Source organism: Schistocerca americana, chromosome 3 (genome assembly GCF_021461395.2).
Source record: "Schistocerca americana isolate TAMUIC-IGC-003095 chromosome 3, iqSchAmer2.1, whole genome shotgun sequence".
Classification (NCBI taxonomy): domain Eukaryota; kingdom Metazoa; phylum Arthropoda; class Insecta; order Orthoptera; family Acrididae; genus Schistocerca; species Schistocerca americana.
The window spans coordinates 797,155,815-797,177,045 of record NC_060121.1 but is presented as its reverse complement, the minus strand read 5'-3'; the positions used below and the strand labels follow the sequence as shown (position 1 = coordinate 797,177,045).

General features: G+C 43.7%; 1 protein-coding gene across 1 annotated transcript in view; it reads right to left on the bottom strand.

The window, feature by feature from the left end:
* LOC124606407 (dipeptidase 1-like) overlaps positions 1-21,231 on the bottom strand; it is a 124,316-nt gene that overhangs the window by 50,646 nt on the left and 52,439 nt on the right. Inside the window, exon 2 of the mRNA XM_047138387.1 lies at positions 4,393-4,549. Within this exon, the coding sequence (XP_046994343.1) occupies positions 4,393-4,549 (157 nt within the window). The remainder of the gene's footprint in view (positions 1-4,392; positions 4,550-21,231) is intronic.

Sequence of the window (21,231 nt, the reverse complement as noted above, 5' to 3'; positions counted from 1 at the left end):
ACTCGAAAATCTGAGCTGTAATTCTGATAGTACATATTTATGACTTCTTGAAAGTACAAATTTTAAACATGGGCGCCTACCGGTTGTCAGTCGCTCTGCTACAGTGCCACCACTTGAAGACTGAGCTCGAAGTACTGTTTAGGAGAGTAAAAAGTTTATCAAACACTGTTTTTAGTTCACTACATCAAAGTGCGCGATTTCCAACCTGTTACTGATCCCGGAAATATTTTATTTTGAGCACTTTGATGTTACAGTTCTCAAATTCAGTGTAAATGAATGAAACGAATGGGTGTGTTTATTAAAGAAATAGCGTCGCGCTACATATTATCAACAATGCTGTAGTGCGCTATTTTCTTTGAATTTTAAAGCTGGTTCTGGTAAAGGAAAGTAAATTTCCAGGAGATACGCTATTCTTCAACGTGAATGGCACGATAATAGGTGTTCAGTTGCATAGGTTCATTTATTTTGATTTTGAGGCGTATATATAGCTGCAGAATAAAAGTATGAGAATAGTGTCAAAACTAATAATGCACATATATGTGCGTGAGGTTGACATCTTACTTATTCATAGTATTCACTATTTTTCGGTTGGAATAACATGAGTTCTGGAACAAGATGTCAAAACGAGTTGGTGGATATATCCACATCCCTCCTCCTCTTCCGTCGCCTTCAACATTCAGGGAATAGGAGAGCTCCGGTTGTCGCCTCGCTGTACAGTAGTTCGAGCTCGGGCATTAGGCTTCCTCAGTGGGGAGGAGAGAGTGACAACCTGCCGGTGCTCGCCAAAGTTTTGAGACTGTATTATCAGAATGTCATAACTGTGTACTATCAGAATTATGTCCCAGATTTTCGAGCGAAATCGATTGCTGGCGCTCATATCTAGCGCGCGTGCTGTATTCTCATTAAAACAAGATGTCAAGTTGGTAATGTTTCCTTGTTAGAGTATCAGCACTCTGATTGGTGTTCTCAGCAGCAGAGTACTGGGGGTTTATCTCGCTTAATAGCCCATGTGTGAAAAAAAACGTTTGTACAACTTAACGAAGCAATGCATATTGTTAGTAGGTCAATACGATATACTCCTACATACTGGTTATCTGCCTTGACTCACATTCCACCTCCTGCTATCATATGGAAGAGTGCGCCACTCTGTGAATACCAGAAGATTGTTCATGATGCAAAATCCAATACTGAATGATAAATTCCCTGTGGAGAGAAAAAGAAAACATCAAAATGTCTCACTCTTATCGTAGCCATGATTCTTACGGGAAGTCCGCATGCTTAGCTGAATGCCGGCACGGTAGCTCTGCGTGTTCGATAAGAGACCTGGCTAGTATCTGTGACAAGAAACTGACTGAAAGGACCAACAACTAACATCAACGGATGCCTTGTGACGTCCGCTACGACCAAATACGACGAAACATGACGAACAAGATGTAAAACAAATGAAACGGTTACGTGTTTGCGGCGGCCCCGTGCCCGATGGAGATTTTCTCCGCTCTTGGACTGGGTGTTCTGTTGCCCTCATAATCCTTTCATTATCAGCGACGAGCAATTCGCCCAGTGTGGCGTCACCTGAAATAAGACTTGCAACTCGGTGGCCGAAGTTCTCCGGATGGGGCTTTCCGGCCATCAGTGCCACACGATCATTCTAATTTGTTTTCTTTACTGGAAATGAATTTAGTGCCATCAATGAATGGATAGGCTGTTGGCACCAAAACTGTCTTCTTCCAAAATGAGTGAAGCTGCCATATATCCAGGAGAGAGACCTCGGATTTGAGCAGGCTCGGGCAATTTGGACTACACTGAACCGCATCCGAACGGCCCACGGAATATGTGCAGACACTGTCCACGAGTGGTGAAAAATCTTGTCATGTGCGGCGGTATGACAGACGGTTGTACATGTTGTAAGATCATGTCCCGAAAGTATCTACATGGGTCTTTTCGAAGATTGCTTGTCTGTAACGAGTAGTGAGAAAATACATAAAACGCACTGGTATTCGCCTGTAGATGTTGCCATTTGTGTTACATTATGCTTCAGATCTGTGGTGAAATCGTGATATGTAGTATCTGCATAGTTGTTCTTGTGATTTAAAAACTCATAATGCATGTCATGTGACAATTAAAATATTTATTATTCTGTAGTCCAGATGTATTTTCGTTCTCGTTCTTTCTCATTCTTCGTTATGCCTACTTAGAGAGCGTGTGTGAGCTTGTTAGCTGGGTCTGAAAGCTTCGTTTTCTTGTTCTCTCCCCAGACTCTCTTTATGGATTCGTTGTGTTTCTTCTTGCGTTCCTCTGTCCACTATTTTCCAGTGTGTGTTTCAGCTTTCTCTGCGAATATTTGCAACTAGGAATCCGAAGACTTTGGATTAACTGATGGTATCTCCTGTGACTTTTATTTCTCGTAAGTCCTGATGAACTTCTTCTAACCAAGTAAGTTGTAACTTTCTTGAATTTATTATATTAAGTAGATTTTTTCTGTTAAGCTAGTACCCATTCTGTAGGTGTTACCATCGATTTTCAAGCGTCTTGTATGTGCTGTATCAGTGAACTTGTCTAATACAGTGTATAGGTCCGTAGCTTTTCTTGAAATCCATATGATATTTGTAATAATGGGACCATCAATTTTTCTTATAGTTATTCGGCCTCTCCATGCAATTTGAACTTTTGAATGGCCCCCTGAGGATGTTTATGATGCATATAGTGCTCCAGGTAAGGCAACTGTCTTGTAATGCCAAATTTTCGCGTTACGAGATGTCACTCGCGACGAGACATCACTCGTATATTGTAGTAATTTCGTGTTATTCTCTACGCTTTCTGGAGTTTGGTGGCTATTTCTAAATGTAGTCGATATGGTACTGTGGTTTCTCCGACATATTCAAAAGAAGACACATGTAAATTTACCCTATATTTCTTTTATAGTGGAGATCTTCTAATTCTTTTCACGTAAATTTTCAATCAAGTGAGTCTTCTCATTTGATATTGGAGGCCTGTCTGTGATACTATCTCTTGCAACTTATCTATGGGCTGCTTGTTTTCGCAAGTAGTCATAGCGAAAATAGCTAGGTCATCAGCAAAAGCTAGACATATTACGTAAATTGTTGTAGAGGGAGAGCAAGAGAAGGAGGGGGCTAATAGTACCAGCTGCATCGGGAGTTTGTACGGTATCAGCGGCGACTAGTGAAAATGTATACCGCACTGTGATTCGAACGCGGGATATCCTGCTTACCGGCAGCTGCATAACAACCGCACTATCTGTACACCGTGTTTATTCAAAATGCGCGCACTATCTCGACATGCTCCCCGACGGACTCACATTCCCACCTAGCGCCACATATACACTTACTGTCCATGTCCTCCAGGCCCACTAATTTTAGATTCCCGCTGGAGGTCGAACGTAAATGTGTATCCGTAATGAAGATTGTGAATTCATAGTCGATCCAGATGAATTAATTGTATGAATGCTTGGTGTCTGTTCTTTCGGAGATGTCATATAAATGCTAGGCACTTGTCTTTCAAAAATGGTTCAAAATGCTCTGAGCACTATGTGACTCAACAGCTGAGGTTATCAGTCCCCTAGAACTTAGAACTACGTAAACCTAACTAACCTAAGGACATCACACACATCTATGCCCGAGGCAGAATTCGAACCTGCGACCGTAGCGGTCGCACGGTTTCAGACTGTAGTGCCTAGAACCGCTCGGCTACACAGGCCTGTACTTGTCTTTTAGTTTCTGTCCAGAGGTCCCGATGTTTTAACCTCGACTTCTTTCCCTCATTGTCTGATGAGTTTCTGTAATACAGTGTTAAACAGAAGCCGGGAGAGGTCATCCCCTTATCGAACGCATGTACATACTGCAAAAGCATCAGACATATCACCGGGAAACTTAACCTGTGATGCTGTATCTGTGAGTTACTGGCATATTAGTTCTTTGAACTTCCTGTTTACCGTGAGCTATTATAAAGTGTCCAAAACGGTTCGCCTGCCGACAGAGTTGTACGTCTTCTTGAGATCCACAAGGGTGATGTATGTGTTGGTACCTTGGCGTGTCCTTAATATGGACATCAAACAGCAAATCCGCTCAGCACTCGACCTGTTTTTCCTAATTCTGCTTATTGCTAACCATCATTTTGTGTTTAATAAATTAATTGTTAAATTGGGACCCGCGCCTGCCCAGCCCCTGGCCAGAGCCCCAATCCACCTGCCCTGCGCCACAACAGAAACGAAGACGTCTTGCCTGAATGCCGTCCCGAGTGGTACTTTTAACGAAACTCGCATCTTGCTGCAGAACCCGGTATTAGTGGACCTAGTGACACGCGACCCGCGGCCTTTGTTTCAGCGCACTGGCAGAGACTTGCGGCGGTGAGCGGTAGGCAGCCCGCGGTACTGACCTGTGCGCCGACGAGCCCGCGCCGCAGCCGGGGCAGGTCGGTGTGCGACCAGGCGCTGCTGGCCCACGGCTCGACGCGGCGCAGGTCCTCCGTCAGGTTGACAGCCGACAGCCGGCCGCGGCAGTAGAGGCGCACGTTCCACGCCAGGTCGTTGTGCCTGCACACGCGAGGAAGTAGGTACTCAGATGGGCTGAGCTGCAGCATGCGTTAATACGCTACACAAAACAGCAGGCAGCGGCAGCAGGCGACGCTGCTGTTACAGCAACAACCATGAATCCCACAAACGAAATATGAAAAAAAACCATTGCCTCAATCGTATTAATGGATAACGTATAACTGAATATTTATTTCTAAATACGCAGCAGTGGCCAGTAATTTCCGGTTAATACGCAATATGGTTCTGAGTGTAAAGCTCCATCGTCAGTTGACATCAAATAGTTATGGAAACTAACAATGAGGAGACGAAAGTCGCAACTCGTCATGGCATGGACTCAAGTAGTTCATATGGCTCTAAGTACTATGGGACTCCTGAGATCATCAGTCCCCTAGACTTAGAACTACTTAAACCTGACTAACCTAACGACATCACACACATCCATGCCCGAGGCAGGATTCGAATCTGCGACCGCACCGGTCGTTCGGTTCCAGACTGTAGCGCCTAGAACCGCACGGCCACTCCGGCCGGTTAAGTTCACGAATGGCTGCGTATGGCTTCCAAGTAGCCGAACATAATAATTTCCAGTCAATGACCGGTTCTGTGGTACCAGAGGACGCAGTCCATCCCATGTAAACGCAGTCCATACTATTGTGGAGGCACCACCTGCATGCACAGTGCCCTGTTCACAACTTTAGTTTGCTGGTCTGCGCCACACTCGAGCCCTACCATCAGCTCTTACCAACAGAAATTGAAACTCATCTAACCACTGTTTTCCAGTCATGTAGGGTCCAGCAGATATGGTCACGAGCCCAGGACCGGTGCTGCAGACGATGTCACTCTGTTAGCAGACACTCGCGTCGGTTGTCTGCTGCCATAGCCCATTACGCCAAATTTTACCGCAATATCTCAACGGATACGTTAGTCCTACGACCCACGTTGATTTCAGCGGTTATTTCGCGAAGTTTTGCCTGTCTGTTAGGACTGACACTTTTACGCAAACGCCACTGCTTTCAGTCGTTAAGGCCGCCAGCCACTGCGATGCCAGTGGTGAGAGGTAATCACTGAAATTTGGTTTTCTCGGCACACTCTTCACACTGTTGATCTAGGAATACTGAATGCCCTAACGATTTACAAAATGAGTCTTCCCATTCGTCTAGCTCTAAGTGCCATTACGCCTTCAAAAACCGTTTCACGTGAATCATCTGAGTACAAATGACAGCTCCGCAAATACACTACCCTTTGAGACGTCGTGTACGCGATACCACCGAAATCTTTATATGTGTGTATCAATATCCCATAACTTGTCACATCGGTGTAAATGTCTGATACTCCTGCCAGTCAGTCATGGCGTTCACACCCACGTAAAACAAACGCGTGGAAGCACACGACCAGCAAATACGTCGCCTGCCTGCCCGACCATCACACATTTACGTTTCCATAATGATTTAGTGGCAACTGAAGATGAAGCTTTGTTCTTCAAAACCACTCGTATAACAAACAAGAATTAGTGGCAACCGAAGCGTATTTTTTTAAATTCCGGATGCTCACCTGATTAAAAATTTTTGTCTGTATAAGTGTCTTATTCTGTTGTGTTCTCATTTTATCGCGTGGCATATTGTCTATGTCGACGTAAAAGTGGAAACAAACTATAATAATGTGTTGAATTTATGGTCTCTATTTGTGTAAATTTCTGTTCTGAATGAGAGCAACGTATGATGAAAAAACTTAACTCTAACTTCGTTTGAAGAAAAAGGAGATGATGTAGCTAGAAGGATAACGTGTAAGTGAAGCGGAATGCGCAAATTTTGTAAACTTTCATCCGTTTTATACGAAATAGTGAAATGGCAAGGAAAGGGAAAGGTCTGGTGGGAAACTGGTGACTTGTAGCGCCACGGAGCACCGTGGAAATGCAGTGGTGAAGGTTGAAAACACGTATTTACCGCTTCCCGCGAATGATTTCCTTAACCGTTTCTTCTTCTTCTTCTTTTTTTTGTTCACATTGTTCGTCATTCTTTGCCGACTTTGGTTTGGGCGTACATCAGATGACACGCCTTGAAGTTCATCGTTGAATACTTCCCTCGATTTATTTTATTACAGAAGTCAGCGGGCCCTCTGACCTTACACACAGAGCTAGTGCGCCTGCGTTTCCGCCGTGCGGACAAGGTCCCCGACCGATGCAAATATCCAGCTTATCGCCCGGTGCAGTGCAACGTCCCTCGTCCATTAACGGCCTAGTCGCAAATTATTCATTCCTGTGGGAGTTCGGACAATATTAGTTCATCAGCACTGTGGCAAACATCATGGATCTGTCACGGTAACACAGAAAAGTAGACATATACGAGTCATGTCTGTTCTGTAAACAAACACACACACACACACACACACACACACACACACACACACACGCACACACATACATACACATTTCATGTGGTTATGCAAGAGTTAGGAGTAAAGAGTTAATTCTAACCTTGGATTATCGTAAGAGAAATGTCAGGGTGTCGACCATTAGAAACTGCAATTGCAGTCTTGGACTTTAGGAGACGAAGAGGATTAACGAGCAGAAGAACGATTACAGGGAAAGTGTGAACGGCGTAATAATAATACCGCAAGATGTTCCACGGCAAAAGAGCATTTTTCAAATCTGGGTGAAATGCACTTACAGTTTCAGCTGCTCTTCTGCTGCGTGCTGCTGTTCGCAGTTCGTTTCCGTTGATGGTAGTCAGCCGGGTGGAAATATACACCAGTCGCTCAGAACCACCGAATCTAATGACTTGTTTCGGCGTAATATTCGAATTGACTGTTTTTGTTTTCTTCATAGAAAGCGCAGCACTGGCGATTACTGATCAGGCTGTTATTGATTACAAAGTTGCTCACTAGCTGTCGTATGTTGTTTTCTTTGTATTGTTTGCTTCTCGGAATCAACAAAGTAAGAGCATATGGACTATCAGACCAATTGTGTGGTTGGATTGAAGAGTTCCTAGATAACAGAACACAGCATGTCATTCTCAATGGAGTGAAGTCATCCGAAGTAAGAGTGATTTCAGGTGTGCCGCAGGGGAGTGTCGTAGGACCGTTGCTACTCGCAATATACATAAGTGATCTTGTGGATGACATTGGAAGTTCACTGCGGATTTTTGCGGATGATGCTGTGGTATATCGAGGGGTTGTAAGAATGGAAAATTGTACTGAAATGCAGGAGAATCTGCAGCGGATTGACGCATGGTGCAGGGAATGGCAATTGAATCTCAATGTAGACAAGTGTAATGTGCTGTGAATACATAGAAAGAAAGATCCCATATCATTTAGCTACAATATAGCAGGTCAGCAACTGGAAGAAGTTAATTCCATAAATTATCTGGGAGTAGGCATTAGGAGTGATTTAAAACGGAATGATCATATAAAGTTGATCGTCGGTAAAGCAGATACCAGACTGAGATTCATTGGAAGAATACTAAGGAAATGCAATCCGAAAACAAAGGAAGTAGGTTACAGTACGCTTGTTCACCCACTACTTGAATACTGCTCAGCAGTGTGGGATCGGTACCAGATAGGGTTGATAGAAGATATACAGAAGACCCAACTTAGAGCAGCGCGCTTCGCTACAGGTTCATTTAATAATCGCGAAAGGGTTACGGAGATGATAGATAAACTCCATAGGAAGACTCTGCAGGAGATACGCTCAGTAGCTCGGTACGGGCTTTTGTTGAAGTTTCGAGAACATACCTTCACCCAGGAGTCAAGCAGTATAATACTTCCTCCTACGTATATCTGTAACCTCCTCCTCACTTATCGACCTTAATGACAGTGAAGAATTAAACCGCGTGTACCTAATGGAAATTTGGGAATAACAATCGTCACCGAAGTTAATCTGTCGGTAAAGAGGGAGGAAAGGGTTACATCTAAATGAAAGGAAAAATGCAAATGAAACTGGTGGAAATTAATTTTGATAACGGGTAAAGTTAATAAAGAAAGTAAATGTGCGGTCGGTACGTTAACAATTAACTAGCAGTAATTAGATATTCGAGATTTGGGGGAGATTACGGTCGCCAGTCCTATGGACAATCACTATAGCAACTGAAAAAGAAAGGTTATTACACATATAACTAGCACTAGAAGCGTGGCAACTGAAGGTTGACACGTGTAGTGTGAAAACTGAAAGTTTGTCGGAAGTAATAAATTTCGCTACACTCTGACTTTATTTAGCAAAAGAATTAATAAAACCGGAAAATTGAAAGTTAATTTAGTGACTGAAATTAATAGTGAGCTTTGTTTCTGAAGCGCACCGAAATTCAGTAAAATACGGTTAGTCTTGGGCTACCTCAACAATCATTTCAAAAGATACTTGAATCTACGCAATTTAGAAATAAGAGATTTAACTCTGAACTTGAATTAAATGATTCTGAACAATTAACAATAGTAAATTTTAGCACGCAACAAACTGAGCTGGAGTCACAGGTAAGCTAAAATACGGTAACAAAACTCGCACTCTTAATTTGTGCTTGTGTAATCTAAATATTGCAGCCAACTATGAATACCTTAACTGAACTCTGAAATTAAAGCAGTGAAATCGAATGATATTACTTTAATGCTGACGTTTGAATTTCAACGACACTCGGGTTCATTCCGGAAAAGGAAGGTACCCTGCTTGGTAATGCAATTGGGACAATGAGCAACGAAGGTTCATGCTACGTTGCTGTAATTTAGTGAGAAAAATTTAACAGTTTGAAAAGCTGAGGTCTGCCATACAGTTCTAAAACTTTACGTGCTACCAGACTTCCTTGTTGGTTGATTGAAGGTTTGAAGTCGTCGATCGAGGAGGTAGCGACAGTCACTCATTGTCGGCCGTCGCTGTTGCAGAAGCTGGATGTTGGCGCACGTTCTTCTCGACACGGTCTCCAGCCGAAACGGGCTCTTGATGTGTGCCAGCTAACGCTTCCCGTCCGCGACACCATGTCAGAAACTAACATAGCAAGTCGAACGCAATTACATGCTGCCAAACCCCGAAAGCGCGGCAACTCGCGGGAGCGTCACACAACACACCTGCTCCACTGCCCTCCTTCAGCCAGACTGTGCTCTGCCTGCGCTCCACGCGACAGAGTTAACACTACCAAAGATCCTAAACACTTTGGTTCTCCACACGACCTATCGATGTATTCGTTCGGTAGCATAGTCTTCCCGAGGCCAGACCCAGCGTAAAAATAGAAATAATATTTACAAAACAAACCAATTATACATCGACATGAGTGCATAAAAATATATATACAAATAGTAAAACAATTACAATATATAAAGACACAGAAACGTCATATCTTCAGGTAACATAATAAGGAAAAAAATTTAGAGTAGAATAGATGGAAATAGGATATGCATTTCCGGGGTTACACGTGCCCCACGTTGTCTGAGGATGTTCGTGTAACCTAAACAGACTCAGAAAATGTCCCCAAAAGAAAAAAAAAACCAGTGGAAATGCATATGTTCAAAACATCAAGAAATTTTGGCATTAGGCTGATTAACCATAAACCAATTTGTAGACCATAATAATTGAGTGGAGACACTCCTAATCTTATTCCACTCTGTCATCTTGCACAAAAGAAAACAGGTTGACAACAGATTAAAATTCATAGAAAACATAGAAAATGGTTTAGCTATTATAAAATCATCAAAATTCCTAACAGTATCACGAAATGGAATTCTATTTACAAACTTAAGCAAAGAACATGGTCATAAAAAACAGGTATATCAAAATACGCAAATTAATAATTAATTACATAGAATACACATTTTATATAACCGTTTCATAATTAATATTCTCGTCATGAGAGTCCACTTAACTCTAAAGAAGAAAATAATATACAGCAGATCGACAAAAACATAAATATTGACAACAGAATTCTTTCACATAGGCTGTCCGGGAAGAAAAACAACTCTGTCTTCCGTACCCGAAAGTAAAAGAATGCCGACAGCGGCACAAGAGCCGACAGCGGCACAAGAGCCGACAGCGGCTCCGCCTCGTCAGTATTGCTGCGCCCGCCTGTGCAGCACGCTTGGTCTCACTCGCCCTTGTAACGGCATTTCCAGAACGTCCGTTTCACTGAATTCTTTCGGAAAAACTCACTCCCCAGTAATCTCAAGGAGTCCATTAATACTATCACACTGGATAACTCAACACTGTCCATCATCACACGCATGTACTAGCCTGAAACTTAAAACAGCGTCTAAGTACATCGGCAATGACTAGTAAATCACACATTTATGAAATCTTACAGTTAGTTACAAAATCATATTTACGTTCCTTAATGTACTGTGACTCAGCTGAAAACTTAAACTAGCAGCTTGGATTTTTCAGTTGGTTACTAATCAGTTACTCTTAAATCATTTAATCAAAATTAATTGCTTACTAATGACAACTTCTTTAACGACCTCTAGGTCAGTCAAAAGCATCGCAACATGGCACATCCTTAAATCTTACACTCTGTATTTACATACTGTACAAATTACCCTTTCTGTGGTATTAATCAATCCTTGGTTGGTACTGTTTCAGGTCTACAACGTTCTGTATACCTAATAGCTTTCCAGAGCTTGGATACTCTAAGCATTTGTGTGAGGTATACCAATAGTTGTATATGGTCCATTATAAACAAACTTAAATTTAGGGATTTCATTGTCTATCTCGCTCGATTTCTCATGAGCTTTTACAAGTACTAAGTCTCCGATTGCAAACGTGCTTTAGCGTCATGACGACGTATGCGAGCATCGGCTTTTAGCTTCATTACTTCTCGCAAACGATCTTTTTTCACACCAATACTAATGTCAATCCGTGGAGGGAATTTGATTATCTCTTCCACTGAACTTTTACTTCTGTCAACTAACAGGATTTCCTCTGGAGAGAATCCCGTAGACTCATGTCTCAAGGTATTCATAATTCTCTCAAATTCTGCTACATATTTGCTCCATGCCCTATGGTTGTGGCGGCAATAGGTACGGCAAAGTCGGCCTAGCTCGCGCATATACCTCACAGCGGGATTTTCAGCCGGACAGTAAGCTGGAATATGGATCACTTCGACCCCATTACTTGCCATGCCTTCATTCCACAACTTAGAAGTAAATTGTGCCCCATTGTCTGATAGAACCGCCTTGAGCTTACCAATATGAACAAAATAATCGTTCATAAGTTTGCTATAAACCACTTTGCTGTAGCTTTTCTAATCGGGTATAGTTTGATGAACTTGGAAAAAGCTTCTAGCACTACTAGAATGTAGGCAAAGTTTCCTGATGATTTGGGCAAAGGTCCGTACAAGTCCATGCACAGTAATTCAAAGGTGTCGTTAGGTCTTATACTTTGCATAGGACCACGACTCGTACAGTTGGTAACCTTCACCTTCTGACATAAATCGCAAGTTTTCACTCTGTCAGTAACGCGTTTTAACATGTTGTTTCTTTGGTCCACAATGACCATACGCCTAATGGTAGTAGTCTATTATTTTCGTGACGTATTTGGTGGGCCAGCATACCCGCCAAATATTACTATCTTCACCCTTACGTATGTACAAGATATGATCATATATCTTGTAATACTTTCTTAATTTCTCTCCTTCTGGACTCCTTTCATCATATCGGGTTTTAACCATATTTAAACAACCGTCCTCGTTCTGATGACGACGTAGATTCTTACAGATGTTCACTACTAATTTACGTCGCTCAACTTCTTTAAAATAGTATAATTTGACCACCCCATCTGGCTTATCTTTCAATACATCTTGATTAGACTCGGGCAACCGTGACAGCGCATCCGCTACGCAATTGTCGGTCCCTTTTACGTAACAGATGTCATAGTTGAATTGCTGTAAATACAGCGACCACCTAGTCAGTCTATCGTGAAGTAGTTTACAATCCTTCAGATAAGTTAGCGCCTTATGGTCCGTATGAATAATCACCTTACGGTCCCATAGGTAACCCTTGAACTTCTTGAATCCCCACACGATAGCGAGACAATCCTTCTCAGAAATCGTGTAGTTTCGCTCACTTTTTGATGAAGTTCGACTCGCGAACGCTATCGTCCGGTGTTCTTTATCATCTACTTTACCTCTTGGAACAGTTCTACCCCCACCCAGTAATTCGACGAATCCGTTCCCAGGTGGAAGGGTAGCGATAAATCAGGATGAAATAGTATGGTAGATCTTAACAACTCGTCTTTTAATCTCTCAAAAGCGGCCTGACATCAACCAGTCCACACAAACGGAAAATTTTTGCGTAAGATGTTATTCAAATTTTCATCATTAAACACTTGTCCTTTTACAAATTTACGGTAAAATCCTGTGAGCCCTAGAAAACTTTTTAACTGTTCCCTAGACTTGGGTGGAGACCAATTCCTTATTGCCTCTAGTTTCTCTGGGTCTTTCGTAATACCAGCAGTAGTAATTACAAGCTCTAAACATTTCAGTTCCTGCTTCACAAATTCGCATTTCTTTAGCTTTAGAGTCATTCCGCCATGGCGCAATGCTCTAAAAACTTCATCTAACAGGTCACAATGGTCATGCCAAGTGGCATTGGCCAACAATAGGTCGTCAACATATCCAGTTTATCTTGAACTCAAAGCCGGCCCAGCACTTTATCTAGGGCCCTGATGAATGCGGGCACAGATATATTAAGTCCAAACGGCAGTACTCTATACTGATAACATCTGCCAGCAAACAAGAAGACGGTGTATGGCCTAGATTCTTCTTCGAGTTGTATTTGCCAGTAACTAGCCGTCAGATCGAGGGTAGTCTTGAACTTAACGTCATGAAAACGTTGCAAAATCTCCTCCATACTCTCTGATCTGTCTGTTTCGCGTTGAACGACCCTATTCAGCGTGCGTGCGTCAATCACAATATGCACACTACCATCCCGTTTTGCTACAATGACCAAACCGTTATTGTATGGACTCGTACTTCTTTCAATCACTCCCCATTCGATAATCTTACCTATATCCCGTTGTACTGCTTCCTTTTTGGACAGCGGTATAACATATGGTCTCACGAAGAATGGTTCGTGCGGAATTACATGCAACTTGCATTTATATCCTTCCACAAGTCCCGGTTTGTCTGAAAACACACTCTTATTCCTCATTATTACTTCATACAGGCCTCGTCTTTGTTCGTGTGTTACGTTTGACACACCGTCTACAATACTTTCCAATTCACTTTCTACACTATTGTCACTGCCGAGATTCCTCACGTTACAGTAGTTCAAATTCATACCTACGTCAATGGCATCCGGCCAGCTAACAACGTGTATAGGCTGGTATTGGCTATGCACACCATCTCCTGCCTCGTCAAAACTAACTACTATTGTTTTATCTTGTGACGTACAAGTCAAAGTTTTGCTTTCGCAATTAATCACTGCACCGTACTTTAATAACCAATCTAACCCGATAATTACTTCCGTAGTTAAGTCTGGCACAACGACAAACTCTTCTTCAAATCGTGACCCACATATCTCGAAGTTGACAAAAATCTGTTTTGTGACCGGTTTACTGACCTTACCAGTAGCACAGATAATTTTCACTCCTGTTACTGGCATAACTACGATACCAGGTATGTCTTTCAGTAACTCAAATATTTTCCCATATACAGCACACAATTGTGCACCGGTGTCAGTCAACATGTTTAGTTGTGGGCCGTGCATATTAACAGACACTACTATCTGTCTACACTTATCCTCGACTGTTTCTTTATTTTTCCACAGTAAATCCTCGTCTACATTCAGGTAATTCCAGAAAAAAACATCCGGCTTTGATCCTAAATCCGGCTTATCTGGAGGCTTTTTCAGCCTCTGTTCACATACAGTTTTAATTTCAACACGTTTGTCCTGAGGCTTAGTCTGTAGCTTCGCCTCCAATACCGAATCCTTTTCCTGTAACTCGTCAACTAGTAAATGTTGCTTTGCTATCACTTCACAAATTGTCACCTTCGTTGATTCCTCTTTGGCCAGATTGATCTCATCTGCCAATCTACCTGGAGGAATGTGCCCAGTATTATCTGCAATTACTTCCTCTGGATCTGCGCAACCCACACTGCTATCGTCAGTCCGTATAACGTCAGCTCTAACCTCATACACGATGTAATCTGCGTGGTTTTCTACCAATCGTGTCCGGATATCACTAAAATTCTCATAATCCTTCTCCTTAATACTTTCGCAATGTTTAAACTGGAGTTTTGCGTCGGATGGGTCGGCTGATTCTAGCACTATAACTTTCGGTAAGGTCTGCCGGTTAGGGCCAGAACTTTCCGTTACTGCTTCAACATCCAACTCCTGCTGGACGAAACACCGAGAGTCTTGCTCGTGCTCCCCATTAACATCAACTATTTCTGGTAAAGTTTGCCGGTTAGGGCCAGAACTTTCTATCACTTCGCAAACACTATCTTCCTGCGGGACGAGACGTCGCAAATCCTGCACGCGCTCCCCATAAACACTTCTCCCATACAGGCCCCTATAATCTCTTAGTTCGTCGTATAAGCGACGGGACGTTTTACCCGACATCTGATCTTCTCTGAACACTTGCGAATCATTCTTAAACTCAATCTACAGTTGCGCTGTTGGTGTTACAGCTGCCACTTTATAATCGATTTCCGGAACACCGCTTAAATTGTTCACACTGACAGTCAATTTATTTTCTGCTGCCGAGTACACAACTGATCTACTACTTGTGGGCGCACTCCTTTCTCCTAACACTGGCACACTCCCCCGCCTTTGATTATTCCATACGGAATTTTCATAACGACGACACCTCGGTTTTCTACTGTTATTTGTTATTGGGCCACCAAAATTTCTCCACGCCCGGTCGGCCCCTCACCGGCGCGGCTAATGGTTTCCCTGTCTCGTCCCAGCAGATACGTTCCCCGGATGCTGCTGAGGCGGCTGATCACACCCTCTGGCGTTATTATTATTCTGCGAATCCCGTATCACGCTATTATGATACTGGTTTCCGCCATTCCTGTTATTATTTGCATTGTACCGATTGTCATTACGGCCCGAACCACTATTGTTATTGCTGCCAAGATTGGGGTATGCATTAATCCCACAGTTCTGTGGTACCCGTTGTTGATACCACGGCCTCTACCACTGTCGCAATTATTGCGCCAATTGTCCTCGTCCTCAACTCTTTCCAGGATATCATTGATTGTCCTGTAATTGCTTCCTACGTAGCGTTTTGTATCATCTGGAAGCTTCTTGTAGAGTTCTCTGACTATTTCGGATTCTGTGCGGCGATCACGCAAATATTCCAACTTGCGGACCCAGCCCTCACAAAACTCCTTCATCGAGCCGCTCGAATTCGCATCGAAAGGCCTCGATACGACAAATTCGCGGAGGGCACTTTACGTGCCACTATCATTACCTCCCTTTCCTGCTCCAGTCGCGTATGGTTCGCGGGAAGAACGACTGTCGGAAAGCCTCCGTGGGCGCTCTAATCTCTCTAATTTTACATCCGTGATCTCCTCGGGAGGTATAAGTAGGGGGAAACAATATATTCGATACCTCATCCAGAAACGCACCCGCTCGAAACCTGGACAGCAAGCTACACCGCGATGCAGAGCGCCTCTCTTGCAGAGTCTGCCAGTTGAGTTTGTTAAACATCTCCGTAACGCTATCACGGTTACCAAATAACCCTGTGACGAAACGCGCCGCTCTTCTTTGGATCTTCTCTATCTCCTCCGTCATCCCGATCTGGTACGGATCCCACACTGATGAGCAATACTCAAGTATAGGTCGAACGAGTGTTTTGTAAGCCACCTCCTTTGTTGATGGACTACATTTTCTAAGCACTCTCCCAATGAATCTCAACTTGGCACCCGCCTTACCAACAATTAATTTTATATGATCATTCCACTTCAGATCGTTACGTACGCATATTCCCAGATATTTTACAGAAGTAACTGCTACCATTGTTTGTTCCGCTATCGTATAATCACACAATAAAGGATCCTTCTTTCCGTGTATTCACAATACATTACATTTGTGTATGTTAAGGGTCAGTTGCCACTCCCTGCACCAAGTGCCTATCCGCTGCAGATCTTCCTGCATTTCGCTACAATTTTCTAATGCTGCAACTTCTCTGTATACTACAGCATCATCCGCGAAAAGCTGCATGGAACTTCCGACAACTGTCTACTAGGTCATTTATATATATTGTGAAAAGCAATGGTCCCATAACACTCCTCTGTGGCACGTCAGAGGTTACTTTAACGTCTGTAGACGTCTCTCCATTGATAACAACATGCTGTGTTCTGTTTGCTAAAAACTCTTCAATCCAGCCACACAGCTGGTCTGATATTCCGTAGGCTCTTACTTTGTTTATCAGGCGACAGGGTGGAACTGTATCGAACGCCTTCCGGAAGTCAAGGAAAATAGCATCTACCTGGGAGCCTGTATCTAATATTTTCTGGGTCTCATGAACAAATAAAGCGAGTTGGGTCTCACACGATCGCTGTTTCCGGAATCCATGTTGATTGCTACATAGTAGATTCTGGGTTTCCAAAAACGACATGATACTCGAGCAAAAAACATGTTCTAAAATTCTACAACAGATCGACGTCAGAGATATAGGCCTATAATTTTGCGCATGTGCTCGACGACCCTTCTTGAAGACTGGGACTACCTGTGCTCTTTTCCAATCATTTGGAACCTTCCGTTCCTCTAGAGACTTGGGGTACACGGCTGTTAGAAAGGGGGGGGGGGGGCAAGTTCTTTCACATACTCTGTGTAGAATCGAATTGGTATCCCGTCAGGTCCCGTCGACGTTCCTCTGTTGAGTGTTTCCACTTGCTTTTCTATTCCTTGGACACTTATTTCGATGTCAGCCATTTTTTCGTTTGTGCGAGAATTTAGAGAAGGAACTGCAGTGCGGTCTTCCTCTCTGAAACAGCTTTGAGAAAATGTGTTTAGTATTTCAGCTTTACGCGTGTCATCCTCTGTTTCAATGCCATCATCATCCCGGAGTGTCTGGATATGCTGTTTCGAGCCACTTACTGATTTAACGTAAGACCAGAACTTCCTAGGATATTCTGTCAAGTCGGTACATAGTATTTTACTTTCGAATTCACTGAACGCTTCACGCATAGTCCTCCTTACGCTAACTTTAACATCGTTTAGCTTCTGTTTGTCTGAGAGGTTTTGGCTGCGTTTAAACTTGGAGTGAAGCTCTCTTGGCTTTCGCAGTAGTTTCCTAACTTTGTTGTTGTACCACGGTGGATTTTTCCCGTCCCTTACAGTCTTACTTAGCACGTACCAGTCTAAAACGCATTTTACGATTGCCTTCAACTTTTTCCATAAACACTCAACATTGTCAGAGTCGGAACAGAAATTTTCGTTTTGATCTGTTAGGTAGTCTGAAATCTGCCTTCTATTACTCTTGCTAAACAGATAAATCTTCCCCCCTTTTTTTATATTCCTATTAACTTCCATATTCAGGGATGCTGCAACGGCCTTATAATCACTGATTCCCTGTTCTGCACATACAGAGTCGAAAAGTTCGGGTCTGTTTGTTATCAGTAGGTCCAAGATGTTATCTCCACAAGTCGGTTCTCTTTTTAATTGCTCGAGGTAATTTTCGGATAGTGCACTCAGTATAATGTCACTCGATGCTCAGTCCCTACCACCTGTCCTAAACATCTGAGTGTCCCAGTCTATATCTGGTAAATTGAAATCTCCACCTAAGACTATAACATGCTGAGAAAATTTATGTGAAATGTATTCCAAATTTTCTCTCAGTTGCCACTAATGCTGCTGAGTCGGGAGGTCGGTAAAAGGAGCCAATTATTAACCTAGCTCGGTTGTTGAGTGTAACCTCCACCCATAATAATTCACAGGAACTATCCACTTCTACTTCACTACAGGATAAACTACTACTAATTTCGACGAACACTCCACCACTGGTGGCATGCAATCTATCCTTTCTAAACACCGTCTGTACCGATTGCTGCTTGGTCCCCGCATGTCCTGACTTTGCCCCGCACCCGTTGAGGCTGTTGCCCTTTCTGTACTTGCCCAAGGCCATCTAACCTAAAAAACCGCCCAGCCCCCGCCACACAACCCCTGCTACCCGTGTAGCCGCTTGCTGCGTGTAGTGGACTCCTGACCTATCCAGCGGAGCCCGAAACTCCACCACCCTATGGCGCAAGTCGAGGAATCTGCAGCCCACACGGTCGCAGAACCGTCTCAGCCTCTGATTCAGACCCTCCACTCGGCTCTGTACCAAAGGTCCACAGTCAGTCCTGTCGACGATGCTGCAGATGGTGAGCTCTGCTTTCATCCCGCTAGCGAGACTGGCAGTCTTCACCAAATCAGATAGCCGCCGGAAGCCAGAGAGGATTTCCTCCGATCCATAGCGACACACATCATTGATGCCGACATGAGCGACCACCTGCAGATGGGTGCACCCTGTACCCTTCATGGCATCCGGAAGGACTCTATCCACATCTGGAATGACTCCCACCGGTATGCACACGGAGTGCACATTGGTTTTCTTCCCCTCTCTTGCTGTCAAATCCCTAAGGGGCCCCATTACGTGCCTTACGTTGGAGCTCCCAACTACCAGTAAGCCCACCCTCTGCGACCGCCCAGATCTTGCAGACTGAGGGGCAACCTCTGGAACAGGACAAGCAGCCATGTCAGGCCGAAGATCAGTATCAGCCTGAAACAGAGCCTGAAACCGGTTCGTCAGACAAACTGGAGAGGCCTTCCGTTCAGCCCTCCGGAATCTTTCGGCCCCTACCACACCTTGAGACGACCTCCCACTCTACCACAGGTGAGGGATCAGCCTCAATGCGGGCAGTATCCCGGGCAACCACAGTCGTAGTCCGATCGGGGGATGCGTGGGACGAGCTGGCCGTCCCCGACAAACCCCCATCCGGACTCCCAAAGTGATGCCCATTGGCAACAGCCTCAAGCTAAAAACTGTTGTGCAAAGAACGTCTAAACTAATCCACAGAGAGCGCAAACAAATCGACACAAAGTTTAAACGGTTATTAAAATACAAGATTGCCTAGTAAATGCAGTAATGCTGCTACTTGCGCACTGCTGACACACTGCTCGGCGGTGGAAGGAGACTACGCAATTTTACACTATTCAGGTACTAAAACGCGACGCTACAACTCTCAAATACTATAATACGCCCGACATTTATGAATTAGACAGTGAAAATACCAAAAACACGCAAAGAAATTAAGAATTAAACTATGTAACAAATGAGTGAGCTAGGAGTATACGACTTGCTGCTGCAGCTGCTTATCCAACGGCGGCAGGGAGCACACTTACATTCTCGTAAGTGGTTGAAGATGTTGATAAATAATCGTCGAGATTGTTGATGTCTGTTGGGATATCTTGCCGGATATACCGTACAAGAACAAACTGCATTCTTTGTACACTCTCCACACACCACGAGCATGTCGGCTTTTTCTGCGTTGATAAATCCCATCGTCCACTTACGCTCTGCTGCTTGGTCATACATGAACTGCTTATCAAGTCGCAATGCACTCAAGGAATACACAAGCACACTGTACGCAAACACGACGACATCGTACATAGGAACTACGCAGGGTGACCGGCACGATTCCCGGCGGGGTCAGGGATTTTTCTCTGCCTCGTGATGACTGGGTGTTGTGTGCTGTCCTTAGGTTAGTTAGGTTTAAGTAGTTCTAAGTTCTAGGGGACTGATGACCATAGATGTTAAGTCCCATAGTGCTGAGAGCCATTTGAACCATTTTTGACCGGCACAAACAAGTGTCGGTGTTGAAGCTTTTCAGAATGCGATATCTCGTAAATGATTCGCACTAGAGTCCTGCAGCATACACCATTGACATAAATTACCCTACGTTTACTTTGTTAATGTCAATAGGTACCGTTTCATTTAAAAACGTACATGTTTGCACAAGAAATACACTTCATAAACATTGTGAGGATCTTTTATTGACTAACAATACAAGCCCGAGAGTACCAACCCATTCTGTGAAATCTGCACATCAATAGCACTTCACACAATTTTCATGATGCAAGTTTTAGGTGATTCACCCCGTATACAGAAAGAGTGCAATTACACATGTCACACATACATAACCTTTCCGACCGAGCTATTCGGTAGGCTACCCACAGGTTGTAAAGCGCACACCGGAACTGGTACGCCCCTCCCGTTTATCCGAATTAGGATCCTCCATCTGCCACAATTTCATCGCATCTGATAACTGCCTGATTACAGCCGCCACTCGTTAATGAGCCGAATTCAGAAAAGCCCATCCCACTCTAGGAGGCGATACTCTACAGACAGCACCCGCGCCTCACCTAGTGCATACGCAAATCCATTCGGCAATTAGCATGAGCACCTCACGGCTGTTTTTGAAGCGCCGATGTCCAGTATGGTCGTGTGGTTAGAAACAGCAGGCAGCAAAACAGTTGTCTTCGGTTCCTCACTAACCACACCCTCGGATATAATGACATATTCGGAAACAAACATCCAAATATTTGCGACAAGCGAAGAATTACAAATGCCATTGGTGCTTGTTCCCCCGCAGCGATTTAAGCTGTAATCCTAGGTTCATTCCTAATCACACCCTCAGAAATCACTATATTGTGGTGTGCGTACTGTAAGACCTTCGGTACATACGCCATCAGATTATTTGACTTGTCGCTGTAACGAAGTAGGCGAG